We start from the raw sequence: 24,491 nt of genomic DNA on the forward strand, positions 1-24,491 counted from the left end.
GTAGTTTGGACAATGAATATGCATGAATGTCACTAAATGTCGTGTGCACGTGACCAATTCAGCTTATCAGAATGCAGGAATTTCAATGAACACAAAGAAAATTTAATTATTTTCTCTTTAAGAACATTTGACACTTTTATTTCAACCTTGATGATCAGTTTTGCCAAGTTTCATCTTTTTGATATGTCTCAGAGTATGTTTACAGTGTTTGGACAAATAAGGTTTCTCATATATCTATCCATGGTGATGTTTCTTTTGAGGTTATATATAAACTCAGAAGATTGATGTTCGAAGAACACAATATGATGATAAGCCAAAGAGATTAATAGGATAGAGTGAGTGAGTGAGTGAGTTTGGTTTTATGCCGCTTTTAGCAATATTCCAGCAATATCACGGCGGGGGGACACCAGAAATGGGCTTCACACATTGTACCCATGTCGGGAATCGAACCCGGGTCTTCGGCATGACGAGCGAACGCTTTAACCACTAGGCTACCCGACTGCCCTTCAAACCATCATCATCATCAGTCCAGTGAAGTATATGGAGGTTGTTGCTGTTGTCGTTTCTGTTTTTAGTTTTCAATCGTAAGAAATAAATCATATGTATATGGCTGCAATACTGACCCGAAATGATTAATTTAGTATTGGAATATCCTTATTTGACAGTATTTTTTTGTTTGGTTTTCCCCAAGGTCAATTTTAATTGATTGCTGTGTGTTTGTAAATACTGATAGTAGGATAGAGCTGACCTATTTCTTCGCATATTTCTCTGTAAGTGACCACAAAGGAATGTGTTTTTATCTGTTTACTTTATCATGCCGAGAAAGCTACCCCTTGCTTTTGGTTTGTTTGTTTGTTGTTTAAAGCCAAACTCAGCAATATTCCAACTATATGACGGCGGTCTGTAAATAATCGAGTCTGGACCAGACAATCCAGTGATTGACATCATGAGCATTGATCCAGGCCATCCGGATACTATGACATGCATCAACCAAGTCAGCGAGCCTGACCACCTGATCCCATAAGTCTCCTCTTACAACAATCTTAGTCCCCTTTTAGGGCAAACATGGGTTGCTGAAGACCTATTCTACCCCCCCCCCCCCCCCCCCCCCCCCCCCCGGGATCTTCATGGGGTCGTTAGGTAGTGATGTCAGGTCTCAGATGTCACTGAGCCAATCTGACCAGAGTGGGATGCTGCAGTGGCTGGGATTCCCTTCTATAATTAGTAAGGGGGCTGGAAGTAAGAGCTGGAAGCCCTGTATGTGTGGCTGGATTCCCTTCTATAACCAGTAGGGGGGCACGAAGTAAGAGCTGGAAGCCCTGTTGGAGTGGAGCAGCATCTGTGAGGTCACTGTGACCTGGGAGATGCTAGATCTGTGCCAGCTGACCTCCTCCACTGTGGGACAGTGAGGGACAGTGTCAGGCCATCCGTTGGGCTGACCACCCATCGTCAGGAGGAGGAGGTGGACTGTGACTTCACCATGGGAGGAGTGGCCATGTTGGTGAGTTCTGTCTGAGATTGCTGCATGCCAGCAGATTGGGGATTGGGAATGGTTCTCCAGGAAGTCGTGAAATTTTACACAAGTTTTGAAAGTTGTTGTGAAACACACAGATGTCAGTATCCCCCTCAGACGGCAAGGATGGAGGGAGGGGGGAAGGTAGACTAACATTTAGTCTCTGAAATCTAAATTACACAATATCCTTCTTGACTCTAAGAGTTAAGCTTGAGCTGGCTAGACTTCCTTTTGTATGCATTTCTAGATTATTTTTTTTCAGAGGTAGGGGGATGGAGGTAGGGGGATGGATGGAGGGAGGGGGGAAGGATGGAGGGAGGGGGGAAGGATGGAGGGAGGAGGCAGGGTTGGAGGGAGGGGGGAAGGACAGAGGGAAGGGAAAAGGAGGGAGGGAGGGGGGAAGGATGGAAGAAGGAGGAGGGAAGGATGGAGGGAGGGGGGAAGGATGGAGGGAGGAGGGAAGGATAGAGGGAGGGGGGAAGGATGGAGGGAGGGGGGGAAGGATGGAGGGAGGAGGGAAGGATAGAGGGAGGGGGGGAAGGATGGAGGGAGGGGGGAAGGACAGAAGGAGGAGGCAGGGAGGGAGGGGGAAAAGATGGAGGTAGGATGGATCATCATCATCATCATCATCATCATCATCTATTTTCTGGTCGGCTTCAAGACTGACAACACCACTGCTTAGTTCAAGCTACTTCAAATAACTTCTTTATCAGCAAGGGGTAGCAAGGGGTAAACAGATAAAAAACAAATTCCTTTGCGGTCACTTACAGAGAAATATACTTAGAAATAGGTCAGCTCTATTCTACTATCAGTATTTACAAACACGGTGATCAAATCAAAATTGACCTTGGGAAAACATGTGCTCACTGAGCCCATTATTACGTAATATGTGGTGTTTGTTTTGTCGTGGAGCTCTGGAGCATGTTGTTGTGATCTGACTGACTTAGACCTCTGACCTTGAGACACAGTACCGGGGATATAATTGTGCACATTCCAGGAACACAACCGTGTGTGAAATACGCATCAGTCGGAAAGCGCACGTTAAATCTCCAAAGTAAGTAAGTAAGTAAGTAAGGAACACAGGCAACGTTTGTGATACTTGTGTATGCTTGACAATACTTGTGTATGCTTGAGACTCAGTAGACTAACATCTAGTCATTGAAATCTTATATTACACAATATCATTCTTGACTCTAAAAATATAAAAAAAATCCCTATGCTGTTGAATAGAGCTAGCTTGAGCTGGCTAGACTTGCTTTCGTATGCATTTCTGGATTATTTTTTTTTCATAAAATAAATATATTCCACGGTTCACCATACCATAATAATTCCATAATAATAATACGACTCCGGCTCTTTGCTGACTAATTCCCCCAAGAAAACCAGCAATCCATTTGGAAGGTTTTGTTCATCCGAACAGAACCATAATAATTCCATAATACTCCTTGTGCACTGATCTGTGGTGCGTAAGCCATCATTTTGATGGACATGATTGCCAAATACCTGGCACCACTAATAACTAACAGTTAGCAGTGTCAGGTATGGCGCAATGGATGAACACATTTACGTTTTCACTTCTCATTTTCACTAGTAGTTACATTTAAGGTAAGAATCAATACTTTCACTTAATGTGCGACTGTGATCGATACTTGAATCGAGAAGTAAAAAATTGCGATCGACCGATGCATCAATGTATCTTCCCACAACTAATAAGTATGTCTAACCGCATATTTCTCTTATAATGTTCATTTCCTGTAAAATATAATCTCTGGAAAGCCTGTCAACTAGGGCTGGTACGGGTCACTCAGGTACTCGGGTCGGGCAGGACTTAGTAGGACCCGGGCACCCAAAGGACTACCCGGACCCATGGTTAGTCACGTGATATATTGTTTAATGACAAAAAATATCTAAAACTCTATGGTTACACTACAAGTCACTGATGTTCGCATTTCTTTCTGACGATGCACCCATGCCTTCTGACCTTTATAGGTTTGAATAAAGATAAAACTTCAGTCAACTTCAGTGTATGCATGACCAGACCACATTTCACCAGGGCTACGGTCAAACTATTCCCAATCGGACATTTTACACCCCAAGATAGCGGGTATCCGGGTAGGGTCGGGTAATAGCGTGGTGGGTACCCGGATAGTAAATTTGGACTCATCCCAACCGTAATAACAACGGCCTCTCGCCTCCGCATCACAAAGATGGGGATGAAATCTGATCAGCAACTCTGCTTCTAGTAAGAGAGAAACTGTAATTATCGTTTGATGCTATTCCTTGCTTGCAAAGTCTGTTTATGGGGTTTCATTATATTAGGAAACAAAAGCCTGCTCTGAAGCTTCTGTTTACAAGGCGACATTGAAATTAAAAATATTGATTTAAAGTCAGAAGGCGTTTAACATTTGCTGTGAAATGTTTGAGCTGACGTGGCACTGCAACCAGCCATAGCCTGTCACTGATCGAATTAGCAAAAGAAACAACCCTGATCCGCATCCTTTCAAGTCCTCTTTTTTCACCAACCCAACAAGCACATGTATTGATTAGGGAGGGAGGTTTGTAAAAGAAGGAAGAAAGCTTAACTGAAAAGTGATTCTGTATCGATTGCTGTAATCTAACTGTTGTGATTTGACACCATGATAAATAAAAGAAGGGAGAATTGCCTGATTATTTACCTGGTAAATACAAGGCCATGCTGCTTGTACAGTAGAATACCTCTTCTCCAAAGTAATGAGGCCCGTGAAGATCCGGGGTAGAATAGGTTTTCAGCAACCCATGCTTGCCGTAAAAGGCGACTATGCTTGCCGTAAAAGGCGACTAACGGGATCGGGTGGTCAGGCTCGCTGACTTGCTTGAAGCATGTCATCGATCCCAATTACGTGGATCTATGCTCATGTTGTCAATCACTGGATTGTGTGGGCCAGACTCGATTATTTACAGACCACCGTCATATAGCTGGAATATTGCTGAGTGTGGCATTAAACAACAAACCAAACCAAAAAATCCAAAGTAGGGAAGATGTAGAATATGACCTCAGATTACTGCATAATTTATGTTGTCATCAATCAAATAAACATTGAATTGAAATTGAAAATATTAAATACTTTGTGAATTTTATTGCAAGTCAGCAGACCTGGCCACCCGATCCCATTAATCGCCTCTTACAACAAGCATAGTTACCTTTTTTGGCAAGCATGGGTTGCTGAAGACCTATTCTACCCCAGAATCTTTACGGGTCTTTCAGTGAAGTAAAAATATAGAAGCTTACAAAAATCAACAGACTTGAAGTATGCTTGTTCAAACAAGCATGAAAGACATGCAGTAAGAGCAGTCAGGCTGCCTCAACTGATATTACCAGTTGATATCAGGTTACGGGGGAAAAATCTGTTCAAATGCATTGACCCACTTACTTCAGCTCTTATCACTTTTGAATATACAGTCACCAAGCAAGGTATGTTAACCTTCTATCAGCTCTGAATCAATCTTTTAGTATTACCCTCTTAACATATAGTCAGTATTAACTGTGGCTAAGCAAGGTACATTGTAACTACCTTGAAACAATGTTGTAGTATTACCCTCTTAACATATTGAGCCTAAATATAAACTGTCGCTAAGCCAGGTACATTGTAACTACCTTGAAACAATGTTGTAGTATTACCCTCTTAATATAGTCAGTATTAACTGTCGCTAAGCAAGGTACATTGTAACTTTCTTGAAACAATGTTATAGTATTACCCTCTTAATATAGTCAGTATTAACTGTCGCTAAGCAAGGTACATTGTATTATTCTCTCATATCTTTTGCTTTATTTATGGATTTTGATACATGTAATTAAAAAGTTGTTTGGTATTGGTATGTCTATTCTCAATGCTTTGTAGATTTTTTTAATAGTCTTACTTTATAAGTCTTTTTTGTTTCACTAGGTAAATGAAAAAATTAACCTTGCTCTGGTTTGAGTCCAAAAAATATTAAATACTGGAATAAATATTGGAAACTGTACTTGATTTTTATTTGTGACTCGAGCAATGATGCAATTTATGTTACTAGATTATATACTATTATTACTATTTATGACAGGCTTGTACGAATTACATTAATATTTATGTATTTTGGTTCACTCTCGAATTAGGAGGAATTATTTGTGAGTACGGTACAATTACTAGCAGACATTTTTTCAAAGATCAGCTTTTATTTATTTTTGTGTCTTCACATGTGTAGCAATAGAATTTAGTCACCACAAGATATTTCCAAGTAGTCATTTGGCTACGTCTGAATTTTAGACAGTGGACAAATTGAATATTAGGTCGCATTGGCAACCATTTTAGTCGTGAATTTGAGGCCTGCGGGTTGTGTTCAATAGCCCAGGGTGTTGTCTTGACCTGAGCTGATAATCTCCACATCGAAATGTCAATGTTGACATGAGAGACCAGCTACACCCTGTATGGCAGATCAAATCATGTTCAAGTCTATTTTATGATGCACCAATCCCTTTCCCCAGCTGAAAGCTCTTGTCTACACATTTGCTTCGTCACATGACAAATACAGAGGAGTTTTAATAACGGTCATAAAATGTGGAAACATATACTGGTTGTCATAGCGGTGTTTGATTTACTTTTAGGTGTTCATTGATTTCTTCTCAACTTTATAAACCTTCAGTGATGTCATCCTATTGTTCTCCAGTGGAGTTAAATATCATAAACAGGGACGTTGTAATGTCCCTAGGGTTTAATATAATATTCCTGGGGTTTTATATAACATTCCCGGCAATTAATATAATAGTCCCAGGATTCAATATAATATTCCAGGGAATTTGTATAATATTCCATGTTATTTTATATGATATTCCAAGTGATTTTATATGATATTCCATGGGATTTTATATAATATTCCATGGGATTTTATATAACATTCCCGGCAATTAATATAATAGTCCCAGGATTCTATATAATATTCCAGGGAATTTGAATAATATTTCAGGGAATTAACATAATATTCCATGTGATTTTATATGATATTCCATGTGATTTTATATGATATTCCATGGGATTCTATATAATATTCCATGGGATTTTATATAATATTCCATGGGATTTTATATAACATTCCCGGCAATTAATATAATAGTCCCGGGATTCTATATAATATTCCAGGGAATTTATATAATATTTCAGGGAATTAACATAATATTCCATGTGATTTTATATGATTTTCCATGGGATTTTATATTTAATATCCCAGAATTTAATCAATAAAAATTCTGTTTACATTGTAGCATAGGAATGTCTCTCAGTAGAATTTATTTTGCATTTGAACACAGTGTAATGAAATAGAAAATCAAATGACAAATGTTTTCTTCATATTCCCAAAGATCGAACACGCAACATCGTGTCTGTATCCCAATGTGTGTACCACTAGGCTACAGAGGCGCGGATAAATCCCAATGCTGTATAGAATGTCTTTTTCAAGTAATTACGCCAGCTACAGATATTTTACGCCCTTTTCCTAAGGTTCATTGAAAGTATGTTCGAAACATAAAAATGTTTATAAATGTTGTAAGTTTCAATTTTTCGGTTTGTATTTTAGATAAAACACTTACCCTTGTTTTTGTATGAGATCTAAAACCCTTTTCCTTGGGATAAAACGCCAGGGCTGACCCCGCTTGGATTCGGGCTTTAGATCTCTGACGTGTTTTATCTCACATAGAAATACATGGCATGAAATTTTGTATCCGTCTTCCTGCAACCCAGTGACAAATGGTGAAATTGTTGTTGACATAACGTTCAAAGTCTGAGACTTGTGAGGCTGGTTGTGATGATGGTACACCCTGCAGCGGGTAAACAGCCAGCCAACCAGGCCTTGTCTATCCCATAATGTCGAGAATGTCAGGCAAGTACAACAAGTACCATCGAGAGAGAGAGAGAGAGAGAGAGAGTGAGAGTGAGAGTGAGTGAGTGAGTGAGTGAGTGAGTGGGTTTTTGAGTGAGTGAGTGAGTGAGTGGGTGGGTGGGTGGGTGGGTGAGTGAGTGAGTGAGTGGGTGGGTGGGTGAGTGAGTGAGTGAGTGAGTGAGAGTTGAGTTAGTACATTAGTCGCCATGATTCATGACAAAAACCCAGATGGCCACAGGTATTTCAAATCCTCGGATTTCAATCGATAATTTTTCTGAATTCAGCTGACGCCTCCTGAATAACAGTTGACAGGTCGTTACATGTCCCTGCTATCCGAGAAACATCAGTCTAAAAACCTGGCATTAAATCAATTTCAATTTGTCTCTCATGGAATGGGCACCTGAATAGACGGCTAGGAAATATTGCATTGGAGCCATCGGCAAGACAAAAAGGCGATCAGGAAATAAAAAAATTCAGTCAGTGCTTCACGATATACTATTGTTTTCTCTGAAAGAAGGCCGACATGTTAATAGGGATTGTTCACTAGCAAATATCGCTGTGGGCGCTTACAAGAGCGGGGCGCTTCTTACGTAGAATACGGTAGTTAGCGGATTACGTACTCTTGCAATGATATTGACAAGTAAGTGATTGAGGCGTCTGGTACTATTCCCGGCGCGTTGCATGGTATGTGGGTAGACATTATGGTCTAATGCACTTAGCGGACGGAGGTGATTGCGCTGGGGGTGACATCTACATTATAATCACCTTAACGTGTTGAAATTGGTTTGTGCTGAGCTTGGCGTGGTGTGTACATCTGATGTATCAGGACTGTATTGATATTTTTACTGATGTAATGCAAAATGTTGTTTTACGTTACCTACATTCCAAATAGTTTCACAAGGTTCAAAACTTTTAAAGTTTTAAACAAATTCCCGAACTCCATAGTGAGATACTTATTATTGCACTATGAAGAAGAATAGAGGACCAATCAAAGTGCACATTATGCAATCAAAACACCGATGTTATGCTTGTTTGTTTGTATTTTAACGCCACACTCAGCAATATTCCAGCTATATGAGAGCGGTCTGTAAATAATCACGTCTTGACCAGACAATCCAGTGACTGATATCATGAGCATCGATCCAGACAACTGGGATACGATGACATGCATCAACCAAGTCAGCCAGCCTGACCACCCGATCCCGTTAGTCGCCTTTTACGGCAAGTATAGTCGCCTTTTACGCCAAGCATAGTCGCCTTTTACGGCAAGCATAGTCGCCTTTTACGACAAGCATAGTCGCCTTTTACGGCAAGCATAGTCGCCTTTTACGGCAAGCATAGTCGCCTTTTACGGCAAGCATAGTCGCCTCTTATGACAAGCATAGTCGCCTTTTACGGCAAGCAGGGGTTGCTGAAGACCTATTCTACCCAGGATCTTCAAAGTTGGAGTACGAATCTAAACCTTGAATTCTTTGTTTCAGAGTGACCGGTGCCCGACCATGTCGCTGCTGACGCGGACCAAAGGCTACTTTGTGGTCATCTGCCTACTAATGTGCGGCTTCCTGTTGACGTTCTCCTGGCGACTACTTTACAACACTTACGACTCCTCTGGACTCAAGCCGTACGCCTCCAAGACACCACTACGACGATTCAAAGAAATTGCTCAAAATCTAACCAGGTCAAGCTCAGTTAAGGTCGTCCCAGAAGTCATATCGGACGTCATGGACAAAGGTCAGAATGGAAGTAAGCCCTTCACAAAAGATGAAATCGGAAGTATTTTGTCGAAAATTCATGAACTTGGATTGTCGGCTTCAGAAGTCCAGGAGAAGCTGTTGTCATGGCAACATCGTGGATCCTTCAGAAACAGTTCAGAGTTGAGGGTATTGGCAAAGTCCCCGGAAGTTAAAATGTTAGAAAGGAAGAGTGAAAGGACACTGGTTGGTGTGAGAGGATCGGAAAGCGAGCGTGCATCGGAGAGAGAGAGTGCATCAGAGAGACAGCAAGCATCAGAGAGAGAACAGACTTCGGAAAGAGAAAGGGCAACAGCGAGAGAAACTCCGAGAGGGTATGGGACTGTTCCTCTGTCTCCTGGCAAAGAGAGGTTCGATGATGAATCCGTGAGGCGTTCAGTGCACACAGGTGACACAGGCAGAAATGAAATCACCAAATTTGTTCATGTCTCACACGACAATCCCCATTCCACGCCGTTACTAGCCTCGTCTGCAGATCACGTTGACTTGCCAACACAGGGAAGAAGCAGACCCAGTGAGAGACTCAAGGATAATACTGACAGACATCGTATACAAAATAATTCAGAGGTCAAAGGTCGAACTGATGACAAGGTCAAGGTTGCCCGTGAAGAAAATCAAAATTTAATTTCCGAGTCAAGAATTTCGGGGGGTGATCAACAAACAGCACCTGGCAACAAAACAGATCAGAAATGGAAACAAAGAGAAAAATATTTGCTATTTCTGAAAGAAAGATTTGAAATGAGTAAATCTAAAACTGCAAATTTAACAAGTAATAAAGAACAGACGTCCGAATTGAATGAACGCATCTCATCACCACCTACTAATACTGTGACCCAGAAAGCTACCAAAAGTCGGACAAAATATGACCTTTCATTATTCGATGAACTGAAACGGAAATATCCGACATTTTCCATGAACTTCCAAGATAACGGGGAGATGGACCCAGAAGTCGACGGGACCCAGAGGCCGGACTACTGTGCTGGATGTTTCGACTTCAATTTCCCGATAATGATAAACCAAGAGGGATTATGCAAATCAAATACTGGCCGCTCGCAAAACCTGCAGCTATTGATGCTGATATCCTCCGCGCCAGGAAACTACCAGGCCCGGACAACGATACGCCAGACCTGGGGTGCCCGGTGCCGGGAATCAGATTCAATGAAGTGTTTGTTTGTTGTCGGCCGGGCCTCGTCAGCCGAAGACAACAACAAAATTCTACTTGAAAACGACCACCATCGAGATATATTACAGATCGGGTTCAAAGACTCGTACTCGAACCTGACCTACAAAACAGTGTCCTCCCTAAAGTGGGCTTCCAAACACTGCTACAACGCCAACTACATCATGAAGACGGACGACGACATGTACGTTAACACCGAACTCATCCCCGTTATGCTGCAAGCAGCACCGCAGAGGAAGTTCATGGGGGGTTCGTGCTGGGGGACTTCAAACCCCAACAGGGACACTTCATCCAAATGGTTCGTTTCATTTAAAAGTTTCCATAAACCTAAGTTCCCCCCGATGTGTTCAGGAACTGGGTACATCATGAGTATCGATGTTGTGCGTTCCATGCTGTTCTCGTCCCGGAACGTTCCGTTTTTTCATTTGGAGGATGTGTACGTTGCGCTGTGTCTTCAGAAATATGGCATCCTGCCAATCAACATCATGGGTTTCAGCAACATGTTCCAAGAGTTTGACGCCTGTCATTACCGAAACGGTGTGATGACGTCACACCAGGTTCCCCCGGAACTGCTGGAGGAATACTGGGCGGCGACGAGGAAGTGCCCCCAGGCCAATATCTCCCCATCTCAACTGTATATAATCATGCCCTACCCGGATACATAGTGTTGCCACAGCAACAGTGTGTGTTTCTATGGCAATAACTGTAACCATGGTGATGTTGTCGATACAATTGTGATATGACTGTTGAAGTATTTGTTATGCTATTTGCTTTACTCTGTGTACTCTATAAGGCTGTAGTGATACACCCATGTTTGAATGATACACCCATGTTTGTATGATACAGCCATGTTTGTATGATACACCCATGTTTGTATGATACACCCATGTTTGAATGATACAGCCATGTTTGTATGATACACCCATGTTTGTATGATACACCCATGTTTGAATGATACACCCATGTTTGAATGATACAGCCATGTTTGTATGATACACCCATGTTTGTATGATACACCTGTGTTTGTATGATACACCTGTGTTTGTATGATACACCCATGTTTGTATGATACACCCATGTTTGTATGATACACCTGTGTTTGTATGATACACCCATGTTTGTATGATACACCTGTGTTTGTATGATACACCCATGTTTGTATGATACACCCATGTTTGTATGATACACCTGTGTTTGTATGATACACCCATGTTTGTATGATACACCCATGTTTGTATGATACACCCATATTTGTATGATACACCCATGTTTGTATGATACACCCATGTTTGTATGATACACCCATGTTTGTATGATACACCTGTGTTTGTATGATACACCTGTGTTTGTATGATACACCTGTGTTTGTATGATACACCCATGTTTGTATGATACACCCATGTTTGTATGATACACCCATGTTTTTATGATACACCCATGTTTGTATGATACACCCATGTTTGTATGATACACCTGTGTTTGTATGATACACCTGTGTTTGTATGATACACCCATGTTTGTATGATACACCTGTGTTTGTATGATACACCTGTGTTTGTATGATACACCTGTGTTTGTATGATACACCCATGTTTGTATGATACACCTGTGTTTGTATGATACACCCATGTTTGTATGATACACCCATGTTTTTATGATACACCCATGTTTGTATGATACACCCATGTTTGTATGATACACCCGTGTTTGTATGATACACCCATGTTTGTATGATACACCCATGTTTTTATGATACACCCATATTTGTATGATACACCCGTGTTTGTATGATACACCCGTGTTTGTATGATACACCTGTGTTTGTATGATACACCCATGTTTGTATGATACACCCGTGTTTGTATGATACACCCGTGTTTGTATGATACACCCGTGTTTGTATGATACACCCGTGTTTGTATGATACACCCGTGTTTGTATGATACACCCGTGTTTGTATGATACACCTGTGTTTGTATGATACACCCATATTTGTATGATACACCTGTGTTTGTATGATACACCTGTGTTTGTATGATACACCCGTGTTTGTATGATACACCCGTGTTTGTATGATACACCTGTGTTTGTATGATACACCCATGTTTGTATGATACACCTGTGTTTGTATGATACACCTGTTTGTATGATACACCTGTGTTTGTATGATACACCCATGTTTGTATGATACACCCATGTTTGTATGATACACCCATGTTTTTATGATACACCCATGTTTGTATGATACACCCATGTTTGTATGATACACCTGTGTTTGTATGATACACCTGTGTTTGTATGATACACCCATGTTTGTATGATACACCTGTGTTTGTATGATACACCCATGTTTGTATGATACACCCATGTTTGTATGATACACCCGTGTTTGTATGATACACCCATGTTTGTATGATACACCCATGTTTTTATGATACACCCATATTTGTATGATACACCCGTGTTTGTATGATACACCCGTGTTTGTATGATACACCCATGTTTGTATGATACACCCATGTTTGTATGATACACCTGTGTTTGTATGATACACCCATGTTTGTATGATACACCCATGTTTGTATGATACACCCATGTTTTTATGATACACCCATGTTTGTATGATACACCCATGTTTGTATGATACACCTGTGTTTGTATGATACACCTGTGTTTGTATGATACACCCATGTTTGTATGATACACCTGTGTTTGTATGATACACCCATGTTTGTATGATACACCCATGTTTGTATGATACACCCGTGTTTGTATGATACACCCATGTTTGTATGATACACCCATGTTTTTATGATACACCCATATTTGTATGATACACCCGTGTTTGTATGATACACCCGTGTTTGTATGATACACCCATGTTTGTATGATACACCCATGTTTGTATGATACACCTGTGTTTGTATGATACACCCATATTTGTATGATACACCCGTGTTTGTATGATACACCTGTGTTTGTATGATACACCCATATTTGTATGATACACCTGTGTTTGTATGATACACCCGTGTTTGTATGATACACCCGTGTTTGTATGATACACCCATGTTTGTATGATACACCTGTGTTTGTATGATACACCCATGTTTGTATGATACAGCCATGTTTGTATGATACACCCGTGTTTGTATGATACACCCGTGTTTGTATGACACACCCGTGTTTGTATGATACACCCATGTTTGTATGATACACCTGTGTTTGTATGATACACCCATGTTTGTATGATACACCTGTGTTTGTATGATACACCCGTGTTTGTATGATACACCCATGTTTGTATGATACACCTGTGTTTGTATGATACACCCATGTTTGTATGATACAGCCATGTTTGTATGATACACCCATGTTTGTATGATACACCTGTGTTTGTATGATACACCCGTGTTTGTATGATACACCCATGTTTGTATGATACACCCGTGTTTGTATGACACACCCGTGTTTGAATGATACACCTGTGTTTGTATGATACACCTGTGTTTGTATGATACACCCGTGTTTGTATGATACACCTGTGTTTGTATGATACACCCGTGTTTGTATGATACACCTGTGTTTGTATGATACACCCATGTTTGTATGATACACCTGTGTTTGTATGATACACCCATGTTTGTATGATACAGCCATGTTTGTATGATACACCCGTGTTTGTATGATACACCCATGTTTGTATGATACACCTGTGTTTGTATGATACACCCGTGTTTGTATGATACACCCATGTTTGTATGACACACCCGTGTTTGTATGATACACCCGTGTTTGTATGATACACCCTTGTTTGTATGATACACCCGTGTTTGTATGATACACCCGTGTTTGTATGATACACCCGTGTTTGTATGACACACCCGTGTTTGTATGATACACCCGTGTTTGTATGATACACCTGTGTTTGTATGATGCACCCGTGTTTGTATGATACACCCATGTTTTTATGATACACCCATGTTTGTATGATACACCTGTGTTTGTATGATACACCCATATTTGTATGATACACCCATGTTTGGATGAAAGGTCGTTCTGACGTGACCCGTAATGGGATGTCGTCAGATCTTTGTTTAGCGATAGCGAAAACTAAGATCTGATTTTAATGAGATTGCATCCTTAGTAGAGTGCCTCCCGAAACAGCTGATGCTGAGAGAGGTGCTTCCTGTATCATATATATCCCCAATGACCACATTGATCCCGCTGGTGCATCACTCTAGCCTTTGTGTTTCGTTGGTTAGAACTACCGTATTCGAAGTATTAAGCGCCCCGCTCTAATAAGTGCCCACAGCGATATTTGTTAATATACTGGCTACTGAACGATCCCAATTAGCACCCCTTCCAATTGATCAATGTGCATAAGGCTTAATAATTCGTGTATAATACGCACTTGTGTGTTATATGCACCCTTAATTATGGGCAATTAAATTCTGGAAATATATATCTGTCGTACATAAACATGTCAGGACCATAAACCACAAAATTTATCTTTCAACTCTGTTTTTTTTCCACCAAAATAATATTCTAATAAGACCCCCCTATTTCCAATTTTGAGAGCGCCCTGGGCGCTTATTACGTCGAATATGGTATACCATCTTCCCGAGGCAAGAGAGTTAACTTAGTTTCCACCTTTGCCCGAACTAGGCTGGATGGAATTACTGGGCTCAATCAATTATTCATAGTGCCACCAGTGGTTATTACGAGTTATGTCCCGTCTATGCCTCTCCTACGGACCAATCAGATTCCATCTCACAGTGTCACTTGCATTTGCTTCAAACAAAATGGCAGCGCCCTGTCAAGACGATCTGATCGATAATCAAGATCTATAATGTGATCAAACAGTTCTTTCGCGAAGTGCATCAAATCACCTTGAAAAACAAGAAAAGATATGGAAAATATCTGTTGACAACAAGTTGGCGGTACACATGTTTTACAAATCTGCATATCCAAAATCTGCATGACAGTTTACAAACCGGATTTCGATTGCATTGCACGATTTTGATTGGACTATGCATAGACTCGTTAGTCCAGCCAAATTCTAAATCCAGAATACCTGCCTAGTTCGGCAAGGGTGGAAACTGGACTTTTATTGTCAGTTAACTCTCTAACCTCAGGAAGATGTGACTATACTATCTCTATATACACCTGTACTCTGTCAAAGCTCAACTTGCATCGTTCATGTATTCATTTCATCTGTTCCGCAGCGTTCAACTCCTACATGTAACATGTGCTTCACTTGAGTGTGAGTTGTGAACCTCATTGTGTTCCTATGTAGTACACCAGAGTGATCTCCCTTTATGACTTCTCTAAACTTTTATGTAGCTTCCACAAGTACCCCAGCTTGTCGTGCGCCCTCCCGAACCGATTGAAAATTAAATTGCAAAATGCAATCCCCCCACTACCGCCTAACTGGTCGTATTGTTCATATAAGTGAGCCCTCTTCAACCCAAATCCCCACCCTTAACTGTGGGTCGTATTTCCCCCAAACCACACTCCTAACAGTGAGTCGTATTACCCCCAATCCACACCCATCACTGTAGGTCGTACTACCCCCAATCCACACCCTTAACTGTAGGTCGTACTACCCCCAATCCACACCCTTAACTGTAGGTCGTACTACCCCCAATCCACACCCCTAACTGTGGGTCGTACTACCCCCAATCCACACCCCTAACTGTAGGTCGTACTACCCCCAATCCACACCCCTAACTGTAGGTCGTACTACCCCCAATCCACACCCCTAACTGTAGGTCGTACTACCCCCAATCCACACCCCTAACTGTAGGTCGTACTACCCCCAATCCACACCCCTAACTGTAGGTCGTACTACCCCCAATCCACACCCCTAACTGTAGGTCGTACTACCCCCAATCCACACCCCTAACTGTAGGTCGTACTACCCCCAATCCACACCCCTAACTGTAGGTCGTATTACCCCCAATCCACAACCCTAACTGTAGGTCGTACTACCCCCAATCCACACCCCTAACTGTAGGTCGTACTACCCCCAATCCACACCCCTAACTGTAGGTCGTACTACCCCCAATCCACACCCCTAACTGTAGGTCGTATTACCCCCAATCCCCACCCCTAACTGTAGGTCGTACTACCCCCAATCCACACCCCTAACTGTAGGTCGTACTACCCCCAATCCACACCCCTAACTGTAGGTCGTACTACCTCCAATCCACACCCCTAACTGTAGGTCGTACTACCCCCAATCCACACCCCTAACTGTAGGTCGTACTACCCCCAATCCACACCCCTAACTGTAGGTCGTACTACCCCCAATCCACACCCCTAACTGTAGGTCGTACTACCCCCAATCCACACCCCTAACTGTAGGTCGTACTACCCCCAATCCACACCCCTAACTGTAGGTCGTACTACCCCCAATCCACACCCCTAACTGTAGGTCGTATTACCCCCAATCCCCACCCCTAACTGTAGGTCGTATTATTCATAACAGTGATAAGGCCCAACTGAGGGTGGTATTTTCACAATTGTGATCGCCCATCCACTCATCCACCCCTTTTTAAAACTCTGCCATTGCGTGTGTAAATACTCATCAATCTTGACAGAAGAAACCATGTGTGACAATTCCATAGAAGTATTTCCAGTTTTTGAGAGCATGTTTCTGGATGCTGTTGTGCACGTGTTGTGCATGTGGTGCATCTGTTTGTGACACATGTATTCCACCTTGCAGACTTCAATACTACCGTATTCGACGTAATAAACACCCAGGGCGCTTTCAAAATTATAGGGTTGGTTGGTTGGTTGGTTTGTTGTTTAATGCCACACTCAGCAATATTCCAGCCATATGACGGCGGTCTGTCAATAATCGAGTCTGGACTCGACAATCCAGTGATTGATATCATGAGCATCGATCCACGCAATTGGGATCGATGACATGCATCAATCAAGTCTACGAGCCTGACCACCCGATCCCGTTAGTCGCCTTTTACGACAAGCATAGTCACCTTTTACGGCAACCATGGGTTGCTGAAGACCTATTCTACCCCGGATCTTCACGGGTCTGGAACTCGGTATACAGGATCAGGGTGTTGTAACACAGGCACCTTGAGGTGGATGCAGTGTGTGTGAGTGTCTGATATGTGTCACATATGTGTCTGATGGCTCAGATATGTGTCTGATATATGTGTCAAATGTGTGTCTCATGTTTCGGTCATATATACTACTCAAAAGAAGTTGAGGAACATCCGTTTTTTTTCATGTGACCATAGTTAATTCGTCATGTCATGTCATGTCATGTCATGTCATGTCAGATTAACTATAGTTATGTGAATAAATCGGGTGTTCTTCAGCTTCTCTTCAGTAGTATATGTCCCAGATGTGTCTTGGATGTGAGTTAGTTATAATATGTGTCTGATATGTCCCAAGATGTGTCCAAGATATGTGTCTGATATGTCCCAAGTGTGTCAGATATGTCCCAGATGTGTCCAAGATGTGTGTCTGATATGTCCCAAGTGTATCAGATATGTGTCTGATATGTCCCAGGTATGTCAGATGTGTCATATGTCCCAGATATGTGTTTGATATGTTTCAGATATGTCCCAGATATGTGTCTGATATGTGTCTGAAATGTTCCAGATATGTGTCAAATCTGTCATATGTCCCAGATATGTGTCTGATGTTCCAGATATGTGTCAAATGTGCCATATGTCCCAGATATGTGTCTGATATGTTCCAGATATGTGTCAAATGTGTCATATGTCCCAGATGTGTCATATATCTCAAATGTGTCATATGTCCCAGATGTGTCATATATCTCAAATGTGTCATATATCTCAGATATGTGTCACATGTGTCAGACATGTGACATATCTGTCATATATGAGTTATATGCCCCATATATCTCTCAAATGTGTGTTATATATACCTTAGATATGGCACCTAAGATATATATCTCACATGTCTCATATATATCTTGTATATATCCCACATAAGTCTCAGATATATCTCATTTATATCTCACATGTATCTGAGAAATATGTGAGATCTATCCCTCACATGTGTCAGATATTTCCCAGCTATGGACCAAGTATGTCCCAGGCATGTCTTAACATTTTTAAACAAGGGCCATGTTTGTTATTTTCACCAGCTAGTTGTCACTGTCAATCATTGGAAGATTATGCAGTGAACTTTGACATCATTTATCTTGTTTTATGATAAAAAAATAAATAAAAAAGTTAAATTGTCTTTATTTATTTTTTATCAAAGCTTTGCATGGCAGGTGGAATTCTGCTCCCCAGGACAAGAAAATACTATCGTTGGTTGGTTTGTTTGTTTGTTGTTTAACGCCGCACTCAGCAATATTCCAGCTATATGACGGCGGTCTGTAAATAATCGAGTCTGGACCAGACAATCCAGTGATTGATATCGTGAGCATCGATCAAAGCAATTGGGATCGATGACATGCATCAACCAAGTCAGCGAGCCTGACGACCCGATCCCGTTAGTCGCCTTTTACGACAAGCATAGTCACCTTTTACGCCAAGCATGGGTTGCTGAAGACCTAAAATACTACTGGAATGGAAGTAAGACATAAGTTGTCCACTAGTCTCATGGGGGACATGGGCTGATGGTTGTTTATGCTCGAGCCAGGGGAACACCAACTAGCGTAGAGGGTACATCCACCCTTATCTCACCTGACAATAAAATACTAGCTTCTGATTGGTTAAGGAGCAGGTAATTATTTTCAATATACCCCATTGAGAAATCAATCGGAGCACACCTCAGGTAACTTGTGTATCTCGCGTAAGTATGGCTGAGCTGATATGAACCGATGTTTATCCGATGCATTCGGTAAAGGGAAGTTCTCAGCGTCATCTGCTAACAGCCAAAATGGCTGAATCAAAGTGTTTTCCTTGAAACTACGGACATATATTTCGTGTCTGTTGTCGTCAACCAATCCCTCGGGCATATTGTGTGAAGTATACCCCTCGAGATTGGCTGACAACGGATGTCAACCGAGGCGTCAGAGAACAACCTATCAGATTTTAGTTCTCGCTACCACTAAATAAAGATCTGAGGACATCCCATTACGGGTCATGAACCCAAATACAATGTTCTATTTATTACTGAAGAAGATGTCTACATACAGAGACGAATTTTTGTGTTTACAAGTTGCAACAGCAGCGGAACCACAATTTGTGAAATGATGTCAACAATCTTCAGCTATTCGTCGTTTCTAGTGTGACGCCATTCCGAGCTCATGGCACTATAAGATTCGAATGACGTCAACAATGCATCCGGATGACGGAAACAATACACTGTTGTCTTGTGATGTGATATGACCCTATAGTCTGTCTTACAGACCCTGATACAAATATATATCAAATACAGCCCATGCAAGTCTATAATGTTTGGCAAGTCTAGATTACTGCAGTATCTGAAGAGAGTCACTGAGCTCCCTTTTATTATATTTTTATTAAGATAACTGAACAACTTTTTTTTTCTGTACAATATGTTCATTTCAGAGACTAGATGTTAGTCTAATGACCCAAGAGCACATATGATTATTATTAACCCCGATACGTTTACCCTCATATATAATAAAGGGACGTAATCAACATTTTTACATAAATTCGCATTTTTATTATCAAAAGTGAGTGAGTGAGTGAGTATGGTTTTACGCCGCTTTTAGCAATATTCCAGCAATATGGGTGGGGGACACCAGAAATGGGCTTCACACATTGTACTCACATCAGGAATCGAACCGGGGTCTTCGGCGTTTGTCAAAAGCAAAATATACGTACGGTATAACAGATATAAATTCGGCATAAAATATTGATATTGTGACACAGCACTCCCTCTGCTCGGACACCATTAGCTCAAGCTCTCTGTTATAGATTAATGTCACCTACTGTACATTTATACTCAACCCCAGCTGTTCCACGTTTTCCTGAGTGGTATTTACATAAGCCATGTTCGTTTACCAACCCGGGTTACATTTATGAAAAATAAATATTGAATAGATAACACTTTTTATTGAAAGCAACTTCTTTTATTCTTCATCACGATGTTTCAGAACTTCTTGCTCCATATTATGTAGCTCTGAAATGTCATGACAAAGAATAAAAGAAGTTGCTTTCAATAAAAAGTGTCATGTATTCATGTCTCCCAACTGCCTAACGCCTATTCAGATTAAAGGCTTCAAATTTAAAGTGATGCCTAGTCGTGAAGATCTCACAAAACACCACAGTAGATCTTTTACAAAGCTATATTTGCTCAGACCAAGACGCTACTTCCACCATTTTGGACACAGGGACAGTCATAAAAAAATTAAGTTTCTGACAACAACCGAGGCAGTTTCTTTGCTTTGTACAATAACAAGGATGCACCTGAATCTCAGGCAACGGCTAGTCATATAAGAGTTTAATATTTACACAATCCTGAGTTCTCAAGGGGTAGCTGCTGCTCAATTGTCCAGCTCAATACAGCCTTTTATTACACGTTGCTCAATATTGGTTGAGCATCGGATTACAAGACTTAAGCTTTAAATTTAGTATTACTGTATTCGATGTAATAAGCACCTAGGGTGTGCTCAAAATTAGAAATAGGGGGCTCTTATTAGAATATGATTTGGGTGAGAAAAAAGAGTTGAAAAATCGTAAATTCCGCGGTTTATGCTGACAGCCTGAAATGATACAAAATAAAAGTCTGTGTGTATTATACACGACAGATGTATTTTTCCAGAATTTAATTGCCTACAATTAAGGGTGCATATAACACAAGAGTGCGTATTAAACACGAATAAATAAGTCTTGCGTACATTGATAAATTGAAAGGGGTGCTAATTGGGATTGTTCACTAGCCAAAACATTAGCAAATATCGCTGTGGGCGCTTATTAGAGTGATGCGCTTATTACGTCGAATACGGTATATACTTCTTAATAACGGTCACCTGATACAACTGTAAACAGTCATGGTGTTTCATGTCACAGCTCTATTCAACATATGTTTAACAAGTATTCACCATCTATGAAGTTCGGCCACAATAAATTACTTATAATATTTTCATCGAAAGGTTTCAAAATTATAAGGTAGTTTGTCAACTGGGTTGTTTTGATGAAGTATTGTTCCAAATAGATGATAGACAGGGGTCTATCATGGAAGGGGGCATGTTCTGAAGGGAACAAGTGTCATGTTCCTGGACACAGTGGTGGCTTCATGGGTAAAACAACAGCTTCGCGGAAAGTGTTAAAGTTGGCATGCAGCACATGCTTCTTGTTGGATGAGCGCAATATGAGCATGCGCATGCGCAGTGTATTTCAGTTGGCTTTTGGCATTCATATGTGCAAGTAGTAAATGGACATCTCTCTCTAAGTTACAAAATAGTGAATTAGAATAGTACAGAAATAGAATAGAATAGAGTAGAATAGAATAGAATAGAATAGAATAGAATAGAATAGAATTGAAATAGTTGAGAGAGTTACCCATTTACATTGTTAACATACGCTAATTAAACAGCAACTTTACTTTAAGTTTCAAATCCATTTCATTTATCTTATTACATTTTCACTGTTTATTACATTACAAGGGGATTTCACGTTAAGTTGATTACAAGGGGATTTCACGTTTAGTTGATTACAAGGGGATTTCACGTTTAGTTGATTGCAAGGGGATTTCACGTTTAGTTGATTGCAAAGGGATTTCACGTTTAGTTGATTGCAAGGAGATTTCACGTTTAGTTGATTGCAAGGGGATTTCACGTTTAGTTGATTGCAAGGGGATTTCACGTTTAGTTGATCACAAGGGGATTTCACGTTTAGTTGATTGCAAGGGGATTTCACGTTTAGTTGATTACAAGGGGATTTCACGTTAAGTTGATTGCAAGGGGATTTCACGTTTAGTTGATTACAAGGGGATTTCACGTTTAGTTGATTGCAAGGGGATATCACGTTTAGTTGATTGCAAGGGGATTTCACGTTTAGTTGATTGCAAGGTAAGTTCATGTTTAGTTGATCTGAGTTTAGTCTTCCACTGCGCCAGGCATGTAATTATCATGATGTCTGCCCCGGGCAGATCTGAACGTTCTCAGTAGAAAATACTCAGAATTTTCAGGGTTAGAAACTAACAGTTTTCGTCCACTAGTCCTTATAATGATAACATATAGCAAAACCCTCGAAAGGGCAAATTTCTACTAGTCCTTATGATACCTTTACCATTGGGCAGTTTGGCAAGGACTAAAGGACTAGTGCCAATTTCTAACGCTGATTCTTTCCCAGATGTTGACTCTAACACACACAGGAAAGAAGTGAGGTTTCCTTGTTTACGCATGCCGAAAAATGTACTGGGTAGAAGAAGACTAGTATCCATACGACTGATTATGGATAGGTGACAGTGAAGAAGACTTCTGTTGACAATGTAAAGATTTGTCATAGTGTGGTGACTGCCATAATCCTGTATTTTTTCTGTGATGTGGTTGAGGTAGGAAAATCGCAGGAATTATTAAACATAAGACCTACAATATTCAATATAAATAAGTGTGATGATGAGACATGTTAAGTGACAACATGAGATTGGAACTGACCACTGTGATTTTAGGGGACCTGGGGTTTTCACTGAAGACCAAATATTTTCTAAATGTTCTATTTTTGTTTGATTAAAGTTTTTTAACACGACCAGGAGGAACAAAGAAATCAGTGGAATCCCTGAAAGATATAGAATCTTGATTTTGTTTCATCCCAAAGTAGATAAACATATTTCTCCATTACGCTCCTGAAACCAAAATGGCCGTCCCATTGTACATGTACAGAAGCATAGCAAGAGTTACTCACGGAGTAGGGCCCAGCAGGTGGCGCTCCGGTCCGCTCCCAGTGCAGGTACGGCAGGTTGGGGATAGTGCCGGGCTGGCGCCGCTCTCGCTTCCGCACCCGCAGCTCTTGGTAGTCTTTGCCTGGAGAGAGGGTCACAGGGCGTCAGGGGGGAGAGTGAGTGAGTGAGTGAGTCTGGTTTTACGCCGCTTTGAGCAATATTCCAGCAATATCACGGCGGGGGACACCAGAAATGGGCTTCACACATTGTACCCATGTCGGGAATGGAACCCAGGTCTTCGGCATGATGAGCCAACGCTTTAACCACTAGGCTACCCGACCACCCCTCAGGGGGGAGGGATGTAACGTGGCTGTGAGAGAATGTTGTTTTATGACACAGTCAAGGACGAAAGGGTCTTGACGAGTCAAACCATGAGTGAAAACACGAGTAACAATTAATTTTCGGGGCATGGCGAACATCAACAAGAAATCAAGCTTGATCACCCAATGCAATTTCAATCTCGTTAAAATCAGATCTTAGTTCTCGCTATCGCTAAACAAAGATCTGAGGACATCCCATAATGGGTCATGTCAGACCACCCTTGAGCGAACTTTGACCGACCTATGGAATGACCAATCAGAAGGAAGCTTTCTCGTGCTGTACGGCACAAATTTCAAATTGGCGACTGCGCTTCGAAACATATTTGGACAAATTCTTGATTACAAATTTGAAATCTGAAAAAAAAAAAAACCATTCTGGAATGGCTAATAGATGGTCTAGATTGTAGGGATTCAGTCGTTAAACCCGTAACTATCGTTCGGAATACCCCATGTTAAAGTTTTCGAGATTGCATGATTAGAAATCACATTCCGGCTGTCACTTTCATAATCTGGTAAGCGACGCACTGATTGGTCGGATGAAAGGTCGTTCTGACGTGGCCCTTAATATGATGTCTTCAGATCTTTGTTTAGCGGTAGTGAGAACTAAGGTCTGATTTTAATGAGACTGAATGCAATTTTGGCACCTCAAACAACCAGAAATCGTCCTCTGGGGCTGTTGTAACTCAGGCACCCATATAGTTCTGATGTGATCCTTGAGGCAGGTAGACCAACCAGGGAGAGAGTGAGTTCGTTTTTATGCCGCCTTGAATAGTATGCTCACGTGATTTGATGCACTTCGCGATGTAAGACTCATTTTATCACAATATAGATCTTGATTATCAATCGTCTTGACTGGGTGCCACTGTTTTGTTTGAAGCAAATGCAAGTGATACGAGAGGTTGAATCTGATTGGTCCATAGGAGAGGCATGGAAAGGACATAACTCGTAATAGCCACTGGTGGCGCTACGATCGAGCC

General features: G+C 41.1%; 2 protein-coding genes across 2 annotated transcripts in view; one reads left to right on the forward strand and one right to left on the reverse strand.

The window, feature by feature from the left end:
• Positions 1-24,491, reverse strand: part of LOC139460978 (cilia- and flagella-associated protein 337-like) — a 129,181-nt gene that overhangs the window by 37,634 nt on the left and 67,056 nt on the right. The window contains exon 26 of the mRNA XM_071242439.1: positions 23,158-23,276. Coding sequence (XP_071098540.1) covers positions 23,158-23,276 — 119 coding nt within the window. The remainder of the gene's footprint in view (positions 1-23,157; positions 23,277-24,491) is intronic.
• LOC139460977 (uncharacterized) lies at positions 1,347-11,199 on the forward strand. Its single transcript, XM_071242438.1, has 2 exons — positions 1,347-1,501; positions 8,881-11,199. Exons 1-2 carry the CDS (start codon positions 1,481-1,483, stop codon positions 10,993-10,995), a joined length of 2,136 nt encoding a protein of 711 aa, XP_071098539.1. The 5' UTR covers positions 1,347-1,480; the 3' UTR covers positions 10,996-11,199.

This window comes from Haliotis cracherodii, unplaced genomic scaffold (assembly GCF_022045235.1).
Source record: "Haliotis cracherodii isolate W230 unplaced genomic scaffold, xgHalCrac1.p SCAF_14, whole genome shotgun sequence".
NCBI lineage: Eukaryota > Metazoa > Mollusca > Gastropoda > Lepetellida > Haliotidae > Haliotis > Haliotis cracherodii.